Source organism: Carassius carassius, chromosome 16 (genome assembly GCF_963082965.1).
Source record: "Carassius carassius chromosome 16, fCarCar2.1, whole genome shotgun sequence".
NCBI lineage: Eukaryota > Metazoa > Chordata > Actinopteri > Cypriniformes > Cyprinidae > Carassius > Carassius carassius.
In genome coordinates this window covers 18,504,902-18,524,222 of record NC_081770.1, presented here as the reverse complement: position 1 = coordinate 18,524,222, position 19,321 = coordinate 18,504,902, and the positions used below count along the sequence as shown (strand labels likewise).

The 19,321-nt window shown below is 36.3% G+C and overlaps 1 protein-coding gene across 1 annotated transcript; it reads left to right on the top strand.

Moving 5' to 3' along the window:
* The first annotated feature begins 655 nt into the window (after window positions 1–655).
* LOC132159755 (zinc transporter 7) lies at window positions 656–17,922 on the top strand. Its single transcript, XM_059569352.1, has 11 exons — window positions 656–876; window positions 1,368–1,469; window positions 3,805–3,918; window positions 4,084–4,171; window positions 4,268–4,397; window positions 7,100–7,255; window positions 7,432–7,482; window positions 10,956–11,091; window positions 15,830–15,920; window positions 16,999–17,148; window positions 17,245–17,922. The coding sequence occupies exons 1-11, from the start codon at window positions 797–799 to the stop codon at window positions 17,290–17,292; spliced, it is 1,146 nt and encodes a 381-aa protein (XP_059425335.1). The 5' UTR covers window positions 656–796; the 3' UTR covers window positions 17,293–17,922.
* Window positions 17,923–19,321: the final 1,399 nt, after the last annotated feature.

Sequence of the window (19,321 nt, the reverse complement as noted above, 5' to 3'; positions counted from 1 at the left end):
CATTAACTAAAAAAAAGTTGGTTTAGGGTTTAGTTACTCTTTAAGTACTGTACTCAAGTAAATGTACTCCGTTACTGTCCAGCTCTGGAAGAGAAGTGGTCCAAGAACTGAGCCCTGAGGTACCCCAGTAGTTATATGTTGCAGCTTGGACACCTCACCTCTCCAAGATACTTTGAAGGACCTAGAAGACTCAAACCACTGGAGTGCGGTTCCTGAGATGCCCTTTGCCAGTAGGGTTGATAGGAGGATCTGGTGATTAACCGTGTAGAAAGCAGCAGACAGATCAAGCAAGATAAGTAATGAAGATTTGGATTCCGCTCTTGCCAGTTTTAGGGCTTCAACAACTGAGAGAAAGAGAGCAATAATTAATTAACATTAACATTAACATTAATAATGTTTTATTAAAACGAACACACACACACACACACACACACACACACAATGAAGGACAATATGAAAATGGGCCCATGTATTTTATACAAAAAGGGATTTATAAATAAAATAATGCCCATAAAATGGTACAAAATAATTGTAAACTTGAAAAGAATAATGTCTATATCACTGCTGTGAACTGATCCCCCCACACACAGGATATCACACTTTAGGAGTCAGCTGCCCCCGCTAAGTCCTACAGATATCAGAGCAGTGACATTAGGATGAATGAATGAATGAATGAGTGAATGAGTGAAGGAGGTTTCTGTTGGTTTTGTTTAATCCCACGCTCGGTCAGTGGTGACTCTTCTCGCGTCCAGAGGCTCATGAAGCCGCAGCGCGACTGGAGACGCTCGGCGGAAAAATGCTCCCGCTGTCCATCAAAGACGATGAGTACAAACCTGCCAAATTCAGCCTGTTCGTCAAGATATCGGGCTGGTTCAGGTAAAGACCGCCGAGTGCTCAGTATTTCAGTGAGATTCACTCATAGCTGTCAGCTGTATGGCTAAGGCAGTTAGCATGCTAACGTTAGTTAGCTCGCGATACTTCATTAGAAATCAAAATTGAGTCTATTAAATATAATTTAAACTTATTTATTGTTTTGAAAAACACAAACTTAAATTTAACAGTTAAATTAGAACAAAGAAGCAGACCGCTTCAGCTAATTGTTTTCCAGCCGGACAGATGTTGTTTGTTAGCAGGACGAAGTAAACATTTGACACATCCTATTTTATCTGTCATGTTACTTCTCAAAATGTGTTAAAACGTATTCCGCGACAAAATGCTGCTATCAAGAGATTACTCGGTCCCCATGACATTTTTTGTAGACCACTTTATTTCACTAAACTAAGTTACAGGAGTGTGTTTGCTAGTACAGCCGGTGAAGTGTCTGGTCTGAAACCACTTTCTGCTTTTGTGTTTGTGTCCTTCCCCAGATCAATTCTTGCTGATAAAACCTCTCGCAATCTGTTTTTCTTCCTGTGTTTGAACCTGTCCTTCGCCTTCGTGGAGCTGCTGTTTGGCATATGGACTAACAGGTAACTGTAGGAGTAAGTTATATGCCACGTAGCTCTAAATGTGGGATGAACCAGTAGTGTGCTTCTGTTTGGGGCTCTTGATTCTTGATTGGGGTTTCTTTCACAAGCTGTTGTCCTAGCAGTAAGACCGACGGCTGATCAAAGTTCAGCAAATACAGGATGTGTCTCCAAACCTATGATGCCTGAAAATGCATCTGAGAGAGCAGATCTCACTTGGTTCTGAGAAACAGCTGGAGTATTTTATAACTCTTGTGGTGGGGGAAATCCCCGGGATAAAAGGAAGTGGCGTCAACCATTTGTATGCCACTGTATTTTAATAACTGTTATGTCTTTTCATTTGTGCGTCATGCATACACTTTAACTGGGGGTGTAACATTGTTGGTTTAGGCTTAATAAAAAATTTAGATCTATGCATCTGATTTTTTTATTTATTTTTTATTATCAGGTTCACACACTTACAGTAGTTTGCAGTGACGGAGTGACCAGAAGTTATGTGTTTTTAGCTGATGTGATTTTAGGTGACATTGTAGTTAGGGGTACAGCATAATTGAGCATTTCAGCATCATGCAAATTACACAATCCCACTATTTTTATTTATTTTGTTGTTGTTTATTATAATAATTTATTTAATGTGCTATCTTTGTCTTGATAATATTATGCTACAAATTTAAACAATCTCATGCATTGCAGTGCAGGTAGTGGAGGTTTTATTATTATTATTATTATTATTATTATTATTATTATTATTAAATCAATAATAATACCAGTAGTAACAATATAATGGTAATGTATAATAGTATACATTTACATTTTTATTTATTTATTTATATTGCTGTTGTTGTTTATAATACTTTATTTAAATCAATGATAATGTTATGCTGTTGATAATACTATGCAAATTGCACAATCCCTCAATTTTTTTGTTATTGTTTATTATAATAACTTATTAAATTTGCTGTCTTTTATTTAAGAATATTATGCAAAGAAACACAAAGTCCCATGAATAGGAGTGGAGACAGTGAGGCTTTTATTAATATTATTATTATTATTATTATCAATAATAGTACCAGTAATAATATAAAAGTGTGTGTGTGTATGTGTATATATATATATATATATATCAGGGGTGTAACGGTACGTAAAAATCACGGTTCGGTTCGTTTTCGGTACAGTAAGGGAAAGAAATGCAAACATTAAACTGCAGGTTGTTTATTACTATACACATATATATATATATAACTTTTCCAAAGTGTAAAGTGCAGCATCAACAGTTTCAGTTTTTAGACCTGCTCAGATTTCGTGCCAACAGGAGCTGCGTTTGAATTATAATCGTTTTTTTTTCCTGGTTGTAGAGATGTTCACACTCGTGTGATGCCTTTTGAAAACATTAGGCCGGTGACACACTGGCATATTGCACCTGTCAAACACTGTCAATACTGTTGAAGGTGTCCTTTATCAGTAGGCTTTATATTTATGCTCAACATGAAGTATAGATATTGTTGTCATGCAGACAAGATCCTGGTCTGTCGACGGTCTCCCTCTATGTCACCTACAGTAGCAGCAGCAAGCCAGGAAAACGCGAAGCAGCCGCCACGCAACTGACACTCAGCAGAAACGCCACGCTCATGCCACGCAGCCAGTGTGTCACCGGCCTTAGAATCAGCTGCACGGCGGGATTTGCGCTGAACTCGGAGACTTCCGCCACTTAATATGTTCATTTGGAAACACGAAAATGTACTTATGTTCCGCATACAAAATATTGCATTCGGTCATTCGGTACACACGTGCACCGTACCGAAAGCCCTGTACCGAAACGGTCCGGTATGAATACACGTACCGTTACACCCCTAATATATATATATATATATAATGCATTCTTTGTTGCTTATAATACATTATCAAAACAATGGCAATATTATGCAGTTGACTATTAATTAAATATTATGCAAATTGTACAATCCAACAATAAAGAAAAATGATTGATTTACTAATTAAAATACTTTATTTACAAGTAATCTGTTTAAATCTTTATTACATATAAATGTGTAAGAGTAAAATTTACTTATTAAATTCTTGTTTTTTATTATTACATTTTAAAATGTATTTATATATTCATTGAATTATTTAATTTAATTTTGCATAGTTTGAGGATCCATCTGAAACTAACTTGACAACCATATCTCTGTCAGAATGAATGAACCTTTTGGACTGGTTTATTTTTGTCTAACAAAAGACACTACACAATGGGACTCTGACCTCAGTATGGGGCAGGATGTATTTCTCCGGTTTCGTGATAATTTAACACTTCCCTTTTTGTGTTGGTTTTATTTTTTAGTTTAGGTTTGATATCCGATTCCTTTCACATGTTCTTCGACTGCACGGCTCTCCTGGCAGGCCTTGCAGCATCGGTCATTTCACGCTGGAGGTCCAATGACTCCTTCTCATACGGGTGAGAGAACAGTACTTTAAAAAGAGCTTTTGTGGGTAGAGTACCAATGACACAAGTTTCCTAAAAATGATGCATTCACTTCTGCCTGAGTAGTGTTGACAGGAAACTGCGTGTCTTTGGTTTCATCACTGGGTTGTTATGCAAGTCCATTCGATTACTTTGTAGGTATGTCAGGGCAGAAGTACTCGCAGGATTCGTGAATGGCCTTTTCCTCATCTTTACCGCCTTCTTTATCTTCTCAGAAGGAGTAGAGGTGTGTACAAGAATGAGATTACAGTTGATTAACTTGCTAAATGACTAATGCACTAATATATTTTTGATGAATGATGGCATCTGGTCTTGTCACCAGAGGGCGCTTGAACCCCCTGATGTGCACCATGAGCGTTTGCTCCCGGTGTCTATAGCAGGGCTGCTGGTGAATCTTGTAGGAATATTCGTTTTTCAACATGGAGGACATGGACATTCACATGGTGATGAAGGTAATTATCTCACACACAACAACCATACCATCACGTTTTTAATTAAAAACCCTCCACCTCAAGTTTCAGTAATATTCTGGTTTATGGGATCCATGTTTCAGAAAAACAAAAGAAATCCTAGTTTTTCTGAACTTTTGATCAGTAGTGTGTATATATAATGTAGATACATAGAAATATAGATATATCCGTTGAAAAAATTTAATGTAAAGATATATAAATGTATATAATATAAAACAAACTCTGTAAATAAATGAGCTATTGTGTATTATATGTTTGTAGGAGTAATTTTTTTATGTTTCTAACAAAACATTTTATGTTAGGAATCTTAGAAATATATTTTTATTAGCATATATAATAAGGTTGCAAATCGATTAATCGCATCCAAAATAAAAAAATGTATTTACGTAGTACATGTATGTTTACTTTATCTTTATAAATACATGCATACACATACATGTGTATATTTAAGATATATTTTTTTATATTTTGGATGCGATTAATCAATACGACATGCCTAATATAAAACATAATAAGCATATATATGTAGTTTTTGATATTGCTAAAATTAATATATATATGTATGTGTGTGTGTGTGTGTATAATACAAGGATAAAATTTCTATGTGTATTTACACTTTGATTTGAATGAAAATAGAGCATCTGTTCATTGTGGTTTTCATCCAAAATATCTTAAATTGTGTTCCGAAGACGAACAAAGCTTTTATGGGTTTGGGACGACATGGGGTTAAGTGATTAATGACAACATTTTTATTTTGGGGTGGAGTATCTCTTTAAGCTTGAAACAGATCACCAGCAAAAGTAATTAGCATGAATGTCAGGGGGAAATAGGAAGGAGGTAGTTGAAAAATCTGCTTATAATCTAGTGTTTTCTGAGTCTGTGTCGAAAGGATGAACTCGCCATCTCCTCATTAGATGCACCTTTAGAGATAAGTTTCCATTTCACGGATTATGACTGATTATTAAGTGTTTTGTTTTAATTTGTTTTATTTCATTAAGTTGTAATTAAAAGCTTTCTATATGTATATATATCATGTCTGTGAGGCATCTATTCACGGAGTTTGGGTTCATTTTTGTGGTGGGCTCCTGTTCAAGTCGAGACTGCAGAAAGCGCATCATGTTTGATTTCTTTATTTTACAAAAGCACAACATTTTGTTGATATTGTGAGTGCACACAAATAGAAGTAGACCCTTCACAGTTATGAATGATGTATTACTCTAACCTTTATGAGCAAAAATGACGGTGTATCCTAGGGCTGCATGATAATTCGCATGTGATATTTAATGCACTTATCTTGTCAGTTAAGTTATCTTGTCAGCAATCTTGTCAGTTAAGCCGGTTCTGTAAACAGCGGTAAATCACTATCACCTACGCGCTTTCACATGGAGTAGCATTAACTATTCAGAGCCGTTGTTCACTGACAAGCTGCACAAAACCATAGTCATATATTGTGCATGTTTTGTGACAAGATGCACATTAAATATCACATGCGATTTATTGTGCAGCCCTAGTGTATCCAATGAAAAAATGCAAGTGACCGCGCTGACGCCTCAATGTCCTGCAAAGTGTGCTTCAGCTTCCACTCTCTTTGAAAACTATTGGATATAGCGCACATTTATCTAGGTTTAATGTTTAAACATTGTTATATGCTTGAAATGTTTTATATCTATAGATTTTATTTTAGGCAAGTCGTGATGATTTGAGAAGGCACTGTCTACCGCTAGCCGCTTGGTCGTTACTTTAAAAAACAAAAACTTATATTTAACGAACAAAAAATGCTCCAAACATTTTTCTAAATTACCTAAAAAAAAAAATTAAAAAAAAGAAACAATCGGTTCAGCCCTAATGCACACCATGGTTGTTCATCTGATGGTGGACTCATGAACATTAATATTAGCCAATGTAAGAAAGGCCTTTAGTGGCTTAGAAGTTACCCTGAGTTCCTTTGCAACCTCCCAGACTATTACACATCTTGCTTTTGGAGTGATCTTTGTTGGTCAGTCACTCTTGGGTAGGGTAACAGTGGTCTTGAATTTCCTCCATTTCTACACAATCTGTCTGACTGTGGATTGTTGAAATACAGACTCTTCTGACATGGTTTTGAAACCTTTTCTAGTCTAACGAACAACATCAACTCTTTTTCACAGGTCCTCAGAGATCTAATTTGTTTCGTGCAATGATTCACTTCCTCAAACACGATCAGACTTTCAAAGATCCCTGTTCTTTAAATAAAACAGGGCACACACGGACACATCATAGTCATCTCACTGATTAACAGATGGACTCTAATTTCACTTTCAAATTAACAGCTAATCCTAGAGATTCACATAAATTTTGCACCGCACTGAAATGCAACACTGGGTCATTTTTCTCAATAAATAAATGACAATGAAAATATTTTTGTCTCATTAGTTTGATTGGGTTCTCTTTGTCTACTTTCAAGACTTCTGAAAGTAAACAAAGTGCGAAAATCTGATGATGAACTGGGTCATATTTATGCAGAAATGTTGAAAATTGTAAGGGGTTCACAAACTTTTGAGCAGCACTGTATATATATTGTATATAATATATACATTTTTTTTGTGAACATTTCATTAACATTTATATAAAATTGTGTGTGTAATTTATTATTATTTTACTGAAATAAGGTGCATAGTTTCTTTATATGTCCTCTTATTTTTAAGGTCATGGCCACAGTCACTCTCTATTTAATGGCAGTGTGGGACATGGACACAGTCATGGAGGCCACGGCCACAGTCACGGGTCCAAACATGGACACGATGATCACGGACATTCACATGAAGGACACGGACATTCAAACGATGATCCTCACTGCCATGGTAAGACCCCAAGCTCTCTTAGTGATTTGACTGCAGATTCTGTTATGACTCAGTAACATTATAATGCATTAGATGTGTTATCTGGTCCTCATTCTTTGTGAAAATTGCAGAAGCTTTTTTGATCGTAATGGTGTCTGGTATAGTGTGATTCATTTCTAATCTGTCCGTGTCCTCAGATGACCATTCGCTCACACCAGGAAAAGGTTCCAGCAAGCAGATATTACAAGGTATGTCTGTTTTCCATGTTTGTTCTCCTCCAGATGGCGCTAGAAGCTTCTTTGTCGCAGTATTTGCCTTTGCTTTTGTACAGGCACCAGATATGAAAATATTTACAATCACGTCTAGACAGCTTTTTCCTCTTTTGTTGGTGGACAGTATTATGGATTCTTAATAGATGTGGTCCTATAATCGTAACTCCTAAAAAATATCAGAAGTATTTTCTTCATTTAACCACTTGAAACGACTGCTCAGACATGACTGGATGATGGACTTTTATGACACCTCTGACCATCCCAACCTCTAACATTTGACTCGGGGCACACCGGAGTAACACTGACACTGGAGCAAACACGGTACACTGTCGCTTTAAATCCCTTTGTCCGAGCTTGTGTGGGAAAGAGCAGAGCAGAGAAAGTAGTTTGTCCCCTTCACCCTGGCACACACAGAGAGAGAATGGATCCTTTGGGAGGCCTGCTTAAGGGAGAAAGAACGGGGCACGGAGGGAGGACCATGTAGAGAGGGGAAGGGGAGGAGGTGACAGTGCAAAAGGTTACGCTGCCTCCATCCAAGCCGAGGGACCTCTTCTCCACTCCCCGTGATGAATTGCAAGTGGATTTGACCAGCCTCCTGTCTAGTTTGGCTATGTTTATTAAGCTTACTTTTGACAAAGAATACTTGGTAGATGTACTCTGTTTGACAAAAGTGCAGTATGCAATATAATGCACTGAACAGAATGCAATGCACTTGACTTTCCTTTTGTGGTGTGATAAATTATCCATAATTTATATAACAATGGTAAAGACATTAAAAACTATTTTATTTAATTACTACTTCCATTTATGAAAATAGTGATTTTACAAAAAGTACACTGGAATAATATTATAATAATAAGATAACATTTTATTTATCATTGAGGTTATTTTTGCTCATTATTATTTTAAATATTTATATTATTAATAGTAATATTTTGGAAGAAAAAGCTATTATTTAATTGGAATATTATTAGAAATTAGTGATTAAAATTATTTTATAAAAACAAATTATTTTACAAACTATAATGGGATTTTTTTTGTTATTATTAAATGAGAATAATAATAATATTTACACATTGTTATTATGTAAACGATAAATATTTTCATTAATCATAATCATTGTTATTATTATTAAGTGTTTAAAAAAAGATTATTTGTGGAAAAGTAGTAATATTTATGAAAGGTAGATCTTTGTAATAAAACGTATTTTTATATTTATAATTTTAATATTTTATAATCATTATTATTTTACAAAAAATAAATTTTGAAAAATAAATTTTATGAATTTTTATAGCTATTATTTTAATCATTTAGCATCATTTATTATTATTATTATTAATGTTGTTGTTTTACAAAAACAGATTATTAGTAGATTGTGGAAAATGATACAAAAATAGATTAATAATAGACTTGTTGGTACTAGTATTAATTAAAGGAAGATATTTTTAATAAAATAAAAATGTTTTCATATTTATCATTGTAATATTTCATAATTATGTATTATTATTATTTTACAAAAACAGATTATTAGTAGATTATTGACAAGTGATACAAAAATACATTAATAATATTATTACTACCAGTAGTAGTATTAAAGGCAGATATTTTTAATAAAATAAATAATTTTCAAATGTATCATTTTAATATTTCATAATTATGCAATATTATTATTTACAAAAACAGTTTATTAGTAATTATTTGTGAAAAGGTGATACAAAATTTGATTAATAATATAATTATTATTAGTAGTAGTATCAATGAAATGAAGATACTTTTTAATAAAATATAATTTTTAACATTTTAATATTTTATATTGTAATGTATTATTATTAGTAGTAGTATTATAATTAGAATTATTATTATACAAAAATGTATGTTTGAATTACATTCTCTTGCTGATAGACTTTAGATTGTTGTTTTGCCTTGATTGTAGGCAGTTTGTACAGCTACAAGTTCTGTTAGAATAAAGCTAGTATCACTATTCTAAACACAGCCACTGTTTCTAAGGACACAGAGAGCTCCAGCATTCTTCTTATTTTTCTAGTATTTGTTTTGACCACATTTGGACCGGGTCTTCACTTATTAGGGAGTTTGCTCCATTACTGCGGTTGTGCTTTCTGTAAAACTAAAAGTAACCGCAAGTATATCATCTCATCCTGAGGGAAGAAAAAGGAGCGTCTCATTGCGTGCCGTCACACCACAGTCCACAGCTATTCTCCAGTACAGTTCAGCAAATGTTGACCGACTCACTCATGTTGGTTTCAACATAGTAGCGTATGATGTGCTATGATATATTCTGGACATTCAGTCAGAAAGGACAGTCCTGCAGGTTGACCATTCATTCGAGGGTGCACTCATATGACCTGTTTGTGGAATGACCTCATCAGTTTGAGGGTTACCACTAGAGATGGTATCCAAGACAGTGGGTACGTTATGTCCGCAGTAGTCGTGTTCAAACATGAGTGCTAGCAAATGTTGCATCCTCATCCCAGACACAATATCAACTCTTAAGTGAACCCAGGACCATTAAGCCCTAGTGCCTGATTTGCTGTAAACTATCTACATAGACTGTTGAGAAACTGTCTACTTCACAAGTGACCAATTTGGAAAAACTCTAGTTATTAACTTATGCAAATAGTTTTTTTACACTTTACATTAGATTTGATGTTATGAAGTTGCTTAACTAAAAGCCCACACAAACATTTGGTCAAATTCTATTGAAATATAAAAAATAAATGTCTTTTTAAGAATTGTTATATTAATATAGAGTGTTTTTTGTGTGTATTAATATCGAGATATATATTCGTTACATAAAGTTAATATTAAAACAAACATAAATATTTATAACGGTTTATAGTTATTTTAAAGTTCATACAGTAAATAATGTTTTAATATTAAGTATATAAATATTGAGATATAGGAAAACATTTTCAATATTATTGAATATATAATTATATTTATATGCACTATTGCAAAATGTTTTTGTTTCAGTATATTTGTTTTTTAAAAAGAAATTCGTATTTTTATTTAGCAACAATGCATTCAATTGATCAGTGTTTGAAAGATGTTTTCTATAAAACATAATCAATTGTAACAACGCAAATAAATATTATAGTAAACATTATAAATGTCTGAACAATTCGAAAGAAATGCTGTTATTTAGAACATACTGTTCATCAGAGTCCTAAAAAATGCATCAGCGTTTCAAAAGAAATATAATTCATATTAAGAACTTTTTCTTTCATATTAAAATGGATCGAGTAATGATGCTGAAAATACAGCTTTGCATCACAGGAATAAATTACAGTTTTTAAATATATTAAAATAGAAATATATAACTGTATTTAAAATATACTTAAAAAAAAAAATCCAAACATTTCTTACAGTGGTGTGTATTTTTAGAGTTTTTTTAGAACAATGAATCTAAACCCTAATTTTCTTCATTTCAGGAGTTTTTCTCCACATTGTTGCGGACACGTTGGGCAGTGTCGGAGTCATTATATCAGCCATCCTAATGCAAAAATACGACCTGATGATCGCCGATCCCATCTGCTCCATGCTCATCGCACTTCTCATAGGAGTGAGGTGAGTACGCTATTATAAGCGCTGACCTTTCTCGACTCTACTCAAGACAATCCTCCACCCTCAAACCCTGCCCAGAAACCCTCAACAGCACCTAACACAGATCATACAAAAGCCACTTCACAGTGCCCTTCACCAAGAGCCCTGTGAAGCCGTTGGCGCTCCAGCCGGGTGAATTACAGGATACACGCTCCGAGGGTGGAGGCCAGAGCACTTTCTCAACATGTGGCGAAGCCAGAAAACCCAGGATTTGACTCTCTCATGTGGCATTTTTCAAACAACTAGTCGAGAAGGAAAAATGCAAATCATTTCATCACTTTTTAAACCTACCGAAACTATCCATAGTCTTGAAAATGCCATCAGATGCTTTTATGATGATTAATATGCTTCATTTTGTGTGTTATGTAGGTAAACGTATGCAAAGGCTTTGTAAATGTGAACAGGACTGCACCATGTTTAAATTGCAGATGGCTTGTGGTTACTGTGCTCCAGTGAAAAGGCACCATTCGTGGCCTCTTTTTGCAAAATGCACGAGTTTGAGTGAAGCCTTTCCCGCATATTCATCTCGTCCCCTCTAACCCCCAACCCCCCCCCCCCCCCCCCCCATCTCCCCCTTGTCCGCATTTGAAGCCTTTTTTTCCTCCCTCTCTGGAATGTGGTGGCGATCTGTGAATGTTACTTCAACAAAGGCATCTTTTAAGATGGATTTTTCCCTTCTCTTTGTTTCTCATAGGGGGGGGGGGGTGTCATAGAGACCTCGCCTTGGACATTTTTTCCCCTCTTCTTCAGTTTTCCATGCAGTGGCTGAATGGCAAATCCTGAAAATCGAGAGTAGGGCTTGTTTTGCTCTGAAACTAGCAGTGCGTAGCCTAAAAATGTGTTCAGTTTAAATGGAGATCTTATAAACTATTGCAGTTAGTCAGTTTTTTAAAGTATTTTATTTTGTTCAACTCAGTACCATTCAGTACATTGTGGGATAAAATTATGGGATTTACTATGTCAAAGTTTGGAAATTTGCATGCTTAGTACAGCATATCTACTATATACTGCATAAATAATAGTATGCTAGTATGCCATTCCAAACACTGCCCAAGAAAAGTGATGTGTTCTCCAGAACTAGGCTTAATGTGTTTGGGGAAACATGGCTGTTATGGATATAGATTTATTAAACACATAGTGTGATGTCTATCCTGATACACTAGTGTGAAAGATGGTACTTTGAACCAAACCATGAGTTTATCTGCAACTCTAGACTCTCTTACGCATTTGAACTTCATGCCTGTGTACGTCTGGTGCTGCAGAATCATTTATCGTTTGAGTCTTGAGAGAGATAGAGCATATTTGGCCACGTGGAATGTCTGTGGTTCTTCGTTTGATCGTTAAGATGGACTCTGCTTTGTTTGGACAGCATTTTTTCCCATGTACCCCTCATTGTGAGATGGATATTCTCAGGAGAGCGCCTTGTTTTGATCCAGCCATCTTGCTCTCATTTGGATGTTTGACCTTTCACTAGGATGATGAACTTCTTTTTCATCAGCCTCACCTGAGGCGTGAGACATTTTCAAAGGACTCTCAGCAAAAGACCCCCCGCTGCATACCAACAGTTTAGCTAAGGCTGCTCTTGGTGCGGTAGGCTTGCTTTGGGGGATATCTGGGTCCTGCTGCTGTGACCTACAGCAGTCCTCCACCACCAAAGTCTTCCAAAGCCCGCCAATCGCTTTGGGTCCCAGCCTAAAGCCTGAGAAACGGGCACGTAAAAAACATTAACTGTAATTAACATTTGTTCTGGCCGTACTAAGCCGGGCCTTTTTGGATGGTTTCATTTGTCAAGCCTCAGTGCAAATGTGTTTAAACGGTTCTCCAAAGCTGTATATACAAGTAATCGATGAAAACTGAGAGTTGTATGATTTCCATTTTCTCTAATTGAAAGGTTATTGTTTGAGCTACTTGAATCGATTTCATTTAAATTTCATATTAACTGGTTTTGGTCAGTTAATATGAAATTAAAATGTTGTTTTCAAGGTTCTAGCTCATTTATGTCCAAGCCTTTTCAAATTTTAAGCTTGTCTCCTTTTTAAGTCTTTGTGGCGAAGTCCTCAAAAGTGATTTCACCCCAAAATCAGAAGAAATAGAAAAAAATGTGTATAATTTTTAAGTAATTAAAATCATATTTTAATTGCGCATGTATGCAAATTATGTTTGAGGATGAGCTTAGTTCGTTTTTTTTTTTTTTTTACAAATTCTTTAGATTTTTGAAGTGAAATGTGACCCAGACATGTTCCATGAGATTTCATTCCAATTTACACAAATCGTCTTCTACATTCTGGACCTTTGTGACCATCAGCTAAGTAGGAAGAAAGTTTTAGTATTATTTATCGTTTGTAGAGCTGTTCAGAAGCCGTTTGAACATTTGCAGACTCTCAAACTATAAAAATGAGCTCTTGAATCCAAGCAAAAGTTTCATGCACTAGGCCTAACAGCTATACAATCCTGTGGTTATGGCCATAGCTTGAGTGCAGTCGGTTTCTAGCAGGAAAGCATCTAAAGTTTTTTTGTGGTGGAATCCCAGTAACTGCTTGCCCTAGAAATGTAAAAGTTTGTTAGGTCCTATTGCATATAAATCTTAAGTTAAATGTACCTGCTCTAATTCCCACTGCTGTTCAGACGCAGACCTCACTACAGTCCCCTCATTCTTGTGGGGGTTTTGGTCTCATAAATATTTCTGTGCTCCAGGTAGGTACTGGGTGTGATGATAAATCATTTCCATGTGGTTTAGGAGTGTGCTTTTACGAGTGACTGCTTTGTGCCTCGTGATTCCAAGATGTTTTCCTGGTTTACAAAAAAGTCCATAGGTGATTACTAGCATCCTTGCAGAAATATTTTATCCTGAATGTCACCATGATCTGGGTGGTGACATCTCGTCCATGTCACTGGCCAGCGTAACCTTGATGCTCGCACGTAATTGTATTTCAGCCAGCTGAGTCACTCATGTAACTGCATTACAGAGTTTTCGGGGCAGGTTAACCATCAAGCGCCAGCGAATGGTAAGTAAGAGTGCCTCTGCTTCACTGAACAGGAAGGTGTGGAACAATAGTATGAAGTCAGAGGTCTGAGGTACCCTTGTCCAGTACTTTCCTGTTTTCATTTTATTGTCCAAAAGAGGGACAAACACACCGGTTACTGAGAGGAATGCACAGTGGCCAGTTTTATGATGCCTTGTCACATTATATTGTGTGTGTGTGTGTGTGTTTTTTTTTCATTATTATATATTGAAATATAATTATTTTTCAGTTGTCACATTGCTGGACCATTTACTAAAACCATTTACGTAAACTAATGAGAGCAAAAAGGTAAAAAATATCGACAAGCCCAAATTTCAGACATCCAGTTGCATTCAGATAATAACATTTGCAGAATTACCACTTGCTTTTTAAACGTACCTTGCTTTTTCTGCAATTTCAGAATGGATCTGTTTAGTCAGTCTGCCAGTATACTTGATACATTTCACTTTCCAGGTGTACTAAAGCTAATAGATCCAAAAAGGGATGATCCAATCAGGCTTCAGTTTCATGTTCCTATATGGCTTTAGTATAGATTACAAGCTTGTTCAAGCTTGCAAACATTGCTTGGAAAACCACAGTCATCTTGGGGGAGGTACTGAACGGAAATGCTTGCATGCATTGCACTTTAAACACATCACCTAATGTTCACCACAAAGAGCACCGAGTAGTCAGTTTCACTATGAATTGGTCTGGAGCATAGTGCTTATATTGCTATTACTCGCATATGCTCTCAATATAGTGAAGTGAAAGTCTCCAAAACCTCACAGGTCAAGACACATTTGTTGTGAAATCGAAGCCTTGTGAGTAACATGACTGCAGTTATGTTTTATATTTAATCAAAAAAAAAATTGGCCAAAATATTTTGAAGGCACAAATATTTGCAGTTTTTCAGCAATGTGTGCCAAGGAGTGTTTAGCAAGGCCAAATGTTGCGAAATGTGGCATTTATGCCACAATTTCATGAATGTCCAAATGAGACAACGATCAGCTTCTCCACTTTGGCGTGTCCCAAACTGAGGCTGGGGTTTCAGGGAGGAGTTCGGGAGAACATGGGGGTGATAGAGTAGATTAGGGACCGGGAAAAAAGTCCAAACCATGGAACCCTCTAATGGTTCCCAGATGGAGCAGTGGTCAGGCCTTGAATGTTTCAAGGAGGACTGATGAATTTGTAAGATGCTGGCTTAGCCAAGACCTAGCTTTGATGGGGCAGAAACGGCTGACTGGTTAGGAGAGAAACGGTCCTTGTCCTTTCTTAACCGGTTAACCGTTTCTACCAAGTGATTCTTCAACAGAATGAATGGGTTTGGATGTCTATCCTGGTGTGCTCAGGGTGGCTTGCTGGCTCACACGCACTACAGCTGTTGGGATGACATCAGCACAGCTCTCTGTTACTCCACCCCAACCATAAGATGGGCAAGTTTCTGTTAGACCACCTTGAGAATGCCCTGAAATAATCCAAATGAAAAGAGTTCTTGTTTGTCATGATACTGACAGAATTTCCTCTCCTCAGCTTGTAACATTATTTGTCAAGCTGTTAGGTCACTGACCGATTCATATCCAATGACGTCTTCATGTGTAGCGTACCTTTCCTTTTGCCAGAGTTTGTGTAGTACTTGGCACTCCATTGAACTCATGTCTCACAGAACGGCAACTTATTTCTCGCCTCCCTCTTTCCCACAGTGTGGTTCCTCTGCTCAGGGAATCTATTGGGATCTTGATGCAACGGACGCCTTCTTCCCTGGACCATACTCTTCCTGAATGCTACCAGAGGGTGAGTCATTTCCATCTTCTGAATCCTATTTATGAAAGTTGGCTACTTGGTCAGACAGAGTTAACCTAGGATATCAACTGGAATTGTAGCCAAGGCACTGTGTTTACACCTGGTATTAATATGCATTTTCATCAATCCAATCAGAAGTGGACAATGCTAAACTCTAAGGATGTGCATCTCCATAACTAAGTCCGATGTGATGTGCATCTCTTACACAGCCATCAATACAATACATTATAGATACATATAAAGTAGCTAGCTGCCATGCGATGCGATTCACCTCTATTACGATGCAGTGCGATCTGATTTCGATTTGATTCAAAACAATAAGATCCAATGCATTACGATGCAATGGAAAAAAAATATGATGCTATGCTATTCAGTATAGTACAGATAGTTTGCGTTTATTTCTTTGGTTCAGACAGCCATGTTAATCTATATTCTGTGTGACTCTCAGACATGCCTCTGTCTCCGTAGTGTTGTGATATGTCATATTCACATAGAAGCAGTAGAAACAATTTAGAGAGGAGAAATAAATCTACATATGAAACATTTGGTCACTTCCTAAATAATAAAAGTATAGCACATCTACAAATAACCATATATAAATAAATCCATAAATGCATTGTGATACAAATGCCAGCTTGTATAAGATGCACTTTTTTTTTTTTAATCTTTGCATCGCATCTTTAACTTTTATGCCTATGCACCGATGGAAATCGGTGAATCTTACCATCCCTATTAAATACAGGTGTGAATGGGGTGTAAAACGTTTTGTCCACTTTTGACCACTTCCAGAGGTAGTCGGAAAACACATTTGACCAGACAGCCATTAAAGAAATCCCCCTCCCCTTAAAAGAAACTCGGACAGAAGTGGTCGAAATTGGACAGAAAAGATGGATTAAAATGCCTCCTTCCTCGTCCACTTGTGATGCGATCGACCATAAGGTTCCAGGTTTTTGCCTGAAACAGTTCTAGATAGCCAGTGAGGTTCCAAGCACCCTATTGAGCATCAGAACCTTCTCAACTTCTGCTCAAAACTTGGGCTGCGTTTGCTAACTTCTAATGTTCCCTGCAGGTCCAGCAGCTTCAGGGTGTCTATAACCTTCAAGAACCTCACTTCTGGACCCTTTGCACAGACGTCAACATTGGCACACTCAAACTCCTTGTGGCGCCTGATGCAGATTCTAGATGGATTCTCAGCCAAACGCACAACATTTTCACACAGGTGGGGACCGTTTGAAAATACAGCTGTTAGAACTTCATCTCACTTGAGAGATGTTTCAAAGTTTCCATTACATCATCTTTTCTGCCCTGTGCCCAGGTTGGCGTCAGACAACTGTATGTTCAGATTGATGTGGCAGCCATGTAGAAGTCCCCCACACTTCTCCTGATCTTTGGGAGTCCCGGGACCAAAGGCCTTCTGTGCTACTGTGGGGAAATTCTCCACCTCGACCCATCTCTTTTTGGGTTTCTGTCACTCCACTTCCATCTTGGATCAAGATGGAGCTGGTGCAGTCCAGCAGTCTGACTCCACTCTTGCCGGAAAACAACTGACCAGCTACAACAATGTGATGTTTTTGAGAGAAAAAAAGAAAAAAAACTTTTTTTGTTTAAGTTCCCCATTGCTTTTGATTTTTTTTTATGATCCCAACAAACTGTTTCATTTCCTCATAATCGCTGCCCTTTCCCATCATCAGAATGAGATTTTAATCATCGTTGGTATGAAGGTGGAGTTCAGTGGACATTTGTAACAGTAGTATGTGATTCATTGACTTTTTGTACATCACCTGCTTTGTATTTTCGGTTGTAAAGAGGTGCAGAATTTGTTCGCCAATGCCATTATGTAAACATAAATATTTGTCTGCATTTCTTAAGTGCCTTTTTAAAAACGATCATGGACAATCGCTTGGACCATCATGTCTGATGGTCAAAATGAATACAATGAAAACTGAATCTTTATGAGCTTGAGTTCTGTCCACTATTAAAACATTCCTTTGCATTTGGCTTTGCTGTTTAAGCATGGTGTAAAATTTGTATTAAGTTTCTGAAATCTGTTATGTAGACCGAATGACACAGACACAGCTGTTTTCATCCATAAGTCTGATGAATGACTTGAATGGAAATCATAAAACAGCTCCATGATTTCTCCATGAAAGCACAAGAAGGTACAAGCATTAGTAGGGAAGTCCAACATATTTGCAGTAGATTGTCAGAGCCTATTACTGTTTATTTCCTTTCAAGTAATAGGTGGAAACAGTTAATCAAGCCTGATCCTGTCTAGACACACAGACCTTTACCAGTTTAAAATTGATCAAGATTTCCTCCAGTGGTTTTCTGAATATAAAAACATCTTTTACTTTGTGTTTTAATGCTGGGTAGAAAAAGCGAAAATATTAATGAACCACAATATTGTTTACAGATGGGTAGGGTAGAGACACTTTTAACACTGAAATTTCACTTCTCCTTTGTAAGAATAAACCAAAGGACGAATAGTTTTAAGGGTATGATTTGCAGAGGAGAGTATTATTATCATATACAGTATGTGTCAAACCTGATGCTAAACTTGGTTTGCCAAGCTGTTAAAATTGCCCGTTAGATTTTATTTTATTTTCATATTTATAGAAATTTGTTTATAGCTGGGTAGGGTAAAGACACTCTTAATACTGGAATTTCACTTCTCCTTTGTAAGAATAAACCACGTTTCTTTAAGAAACGCAGGGTATTCGTGAGAGTTTTATCACAGAACCAGTTTCAACTTGTTACTTCTTCCAATTATGTTAGGTGGAAAATATGTGTTCTGCAAAAAATGACAGTAGGCCTTTATAATTATTTGAAAATGTTCCTTGAGGATTACTTATAAATGTTAATAAGTACAAGTAAAAAAAAAAAAGAAATCATTTTCAACCGTCATTCTGACCATCTAAAACAGTGCTTCTCAATCTTTTTTCAATAACGTACCCCCTATCAAATTTTTTCTCAGCCAAGTGCCCCCTGACCGGCCCCAATTATTTGAGATGAAAAAAAAAGCTATGACTACGATGTAGTGATGTGCCATCATTATGAGATTTATTAAACAATGTAAATAATAAAACATTTGCAATAAACATTTGCAATAATTAACAATGTATATTTACTGATAACGCAGTTATCCCCCTTGACTGGCCCCAAACATGTTTGATAAAAGAAACCTATATAAATAATATATATATATATATACACACTGTATGTATATATATATATATATATATATATGTGTGTGTGTGTGTGTGTGTGTGTGTATGTATATATGATGTGTTTAACATTTTAGCTCAAAAACACTTGTAACAATAAACAACAAACTAAGTTGTACTTTTAATTTTCTTTACTGTTAACGCAGTTTAAGTATACCCCTTGACTGG

Bases quoted from the DNA above. Each gene is read 5' to 3' on its own strand.
- LOC132159755 (XM_059569352.1), top strand. From the start codon at position 797: ATGCTCCCGCTGTCCATCAAAGACGATGAGTACAAACCTGCCAAATTC. The intron at 877-1,367 runs GTAAAGACCGCC...GTCCTTCCCCAG, and splicing joins AAGATATCGGGCTGGTTCAG to ATCAATTCTTGCTGATAAAA. The intron at 4,398-7,099 runs GTAATTATCTCA...CTTATTTTTAAG, and splicing joins ACATTCACATGGTGATGAAG to GTCATGGCCACAGTCACTCT.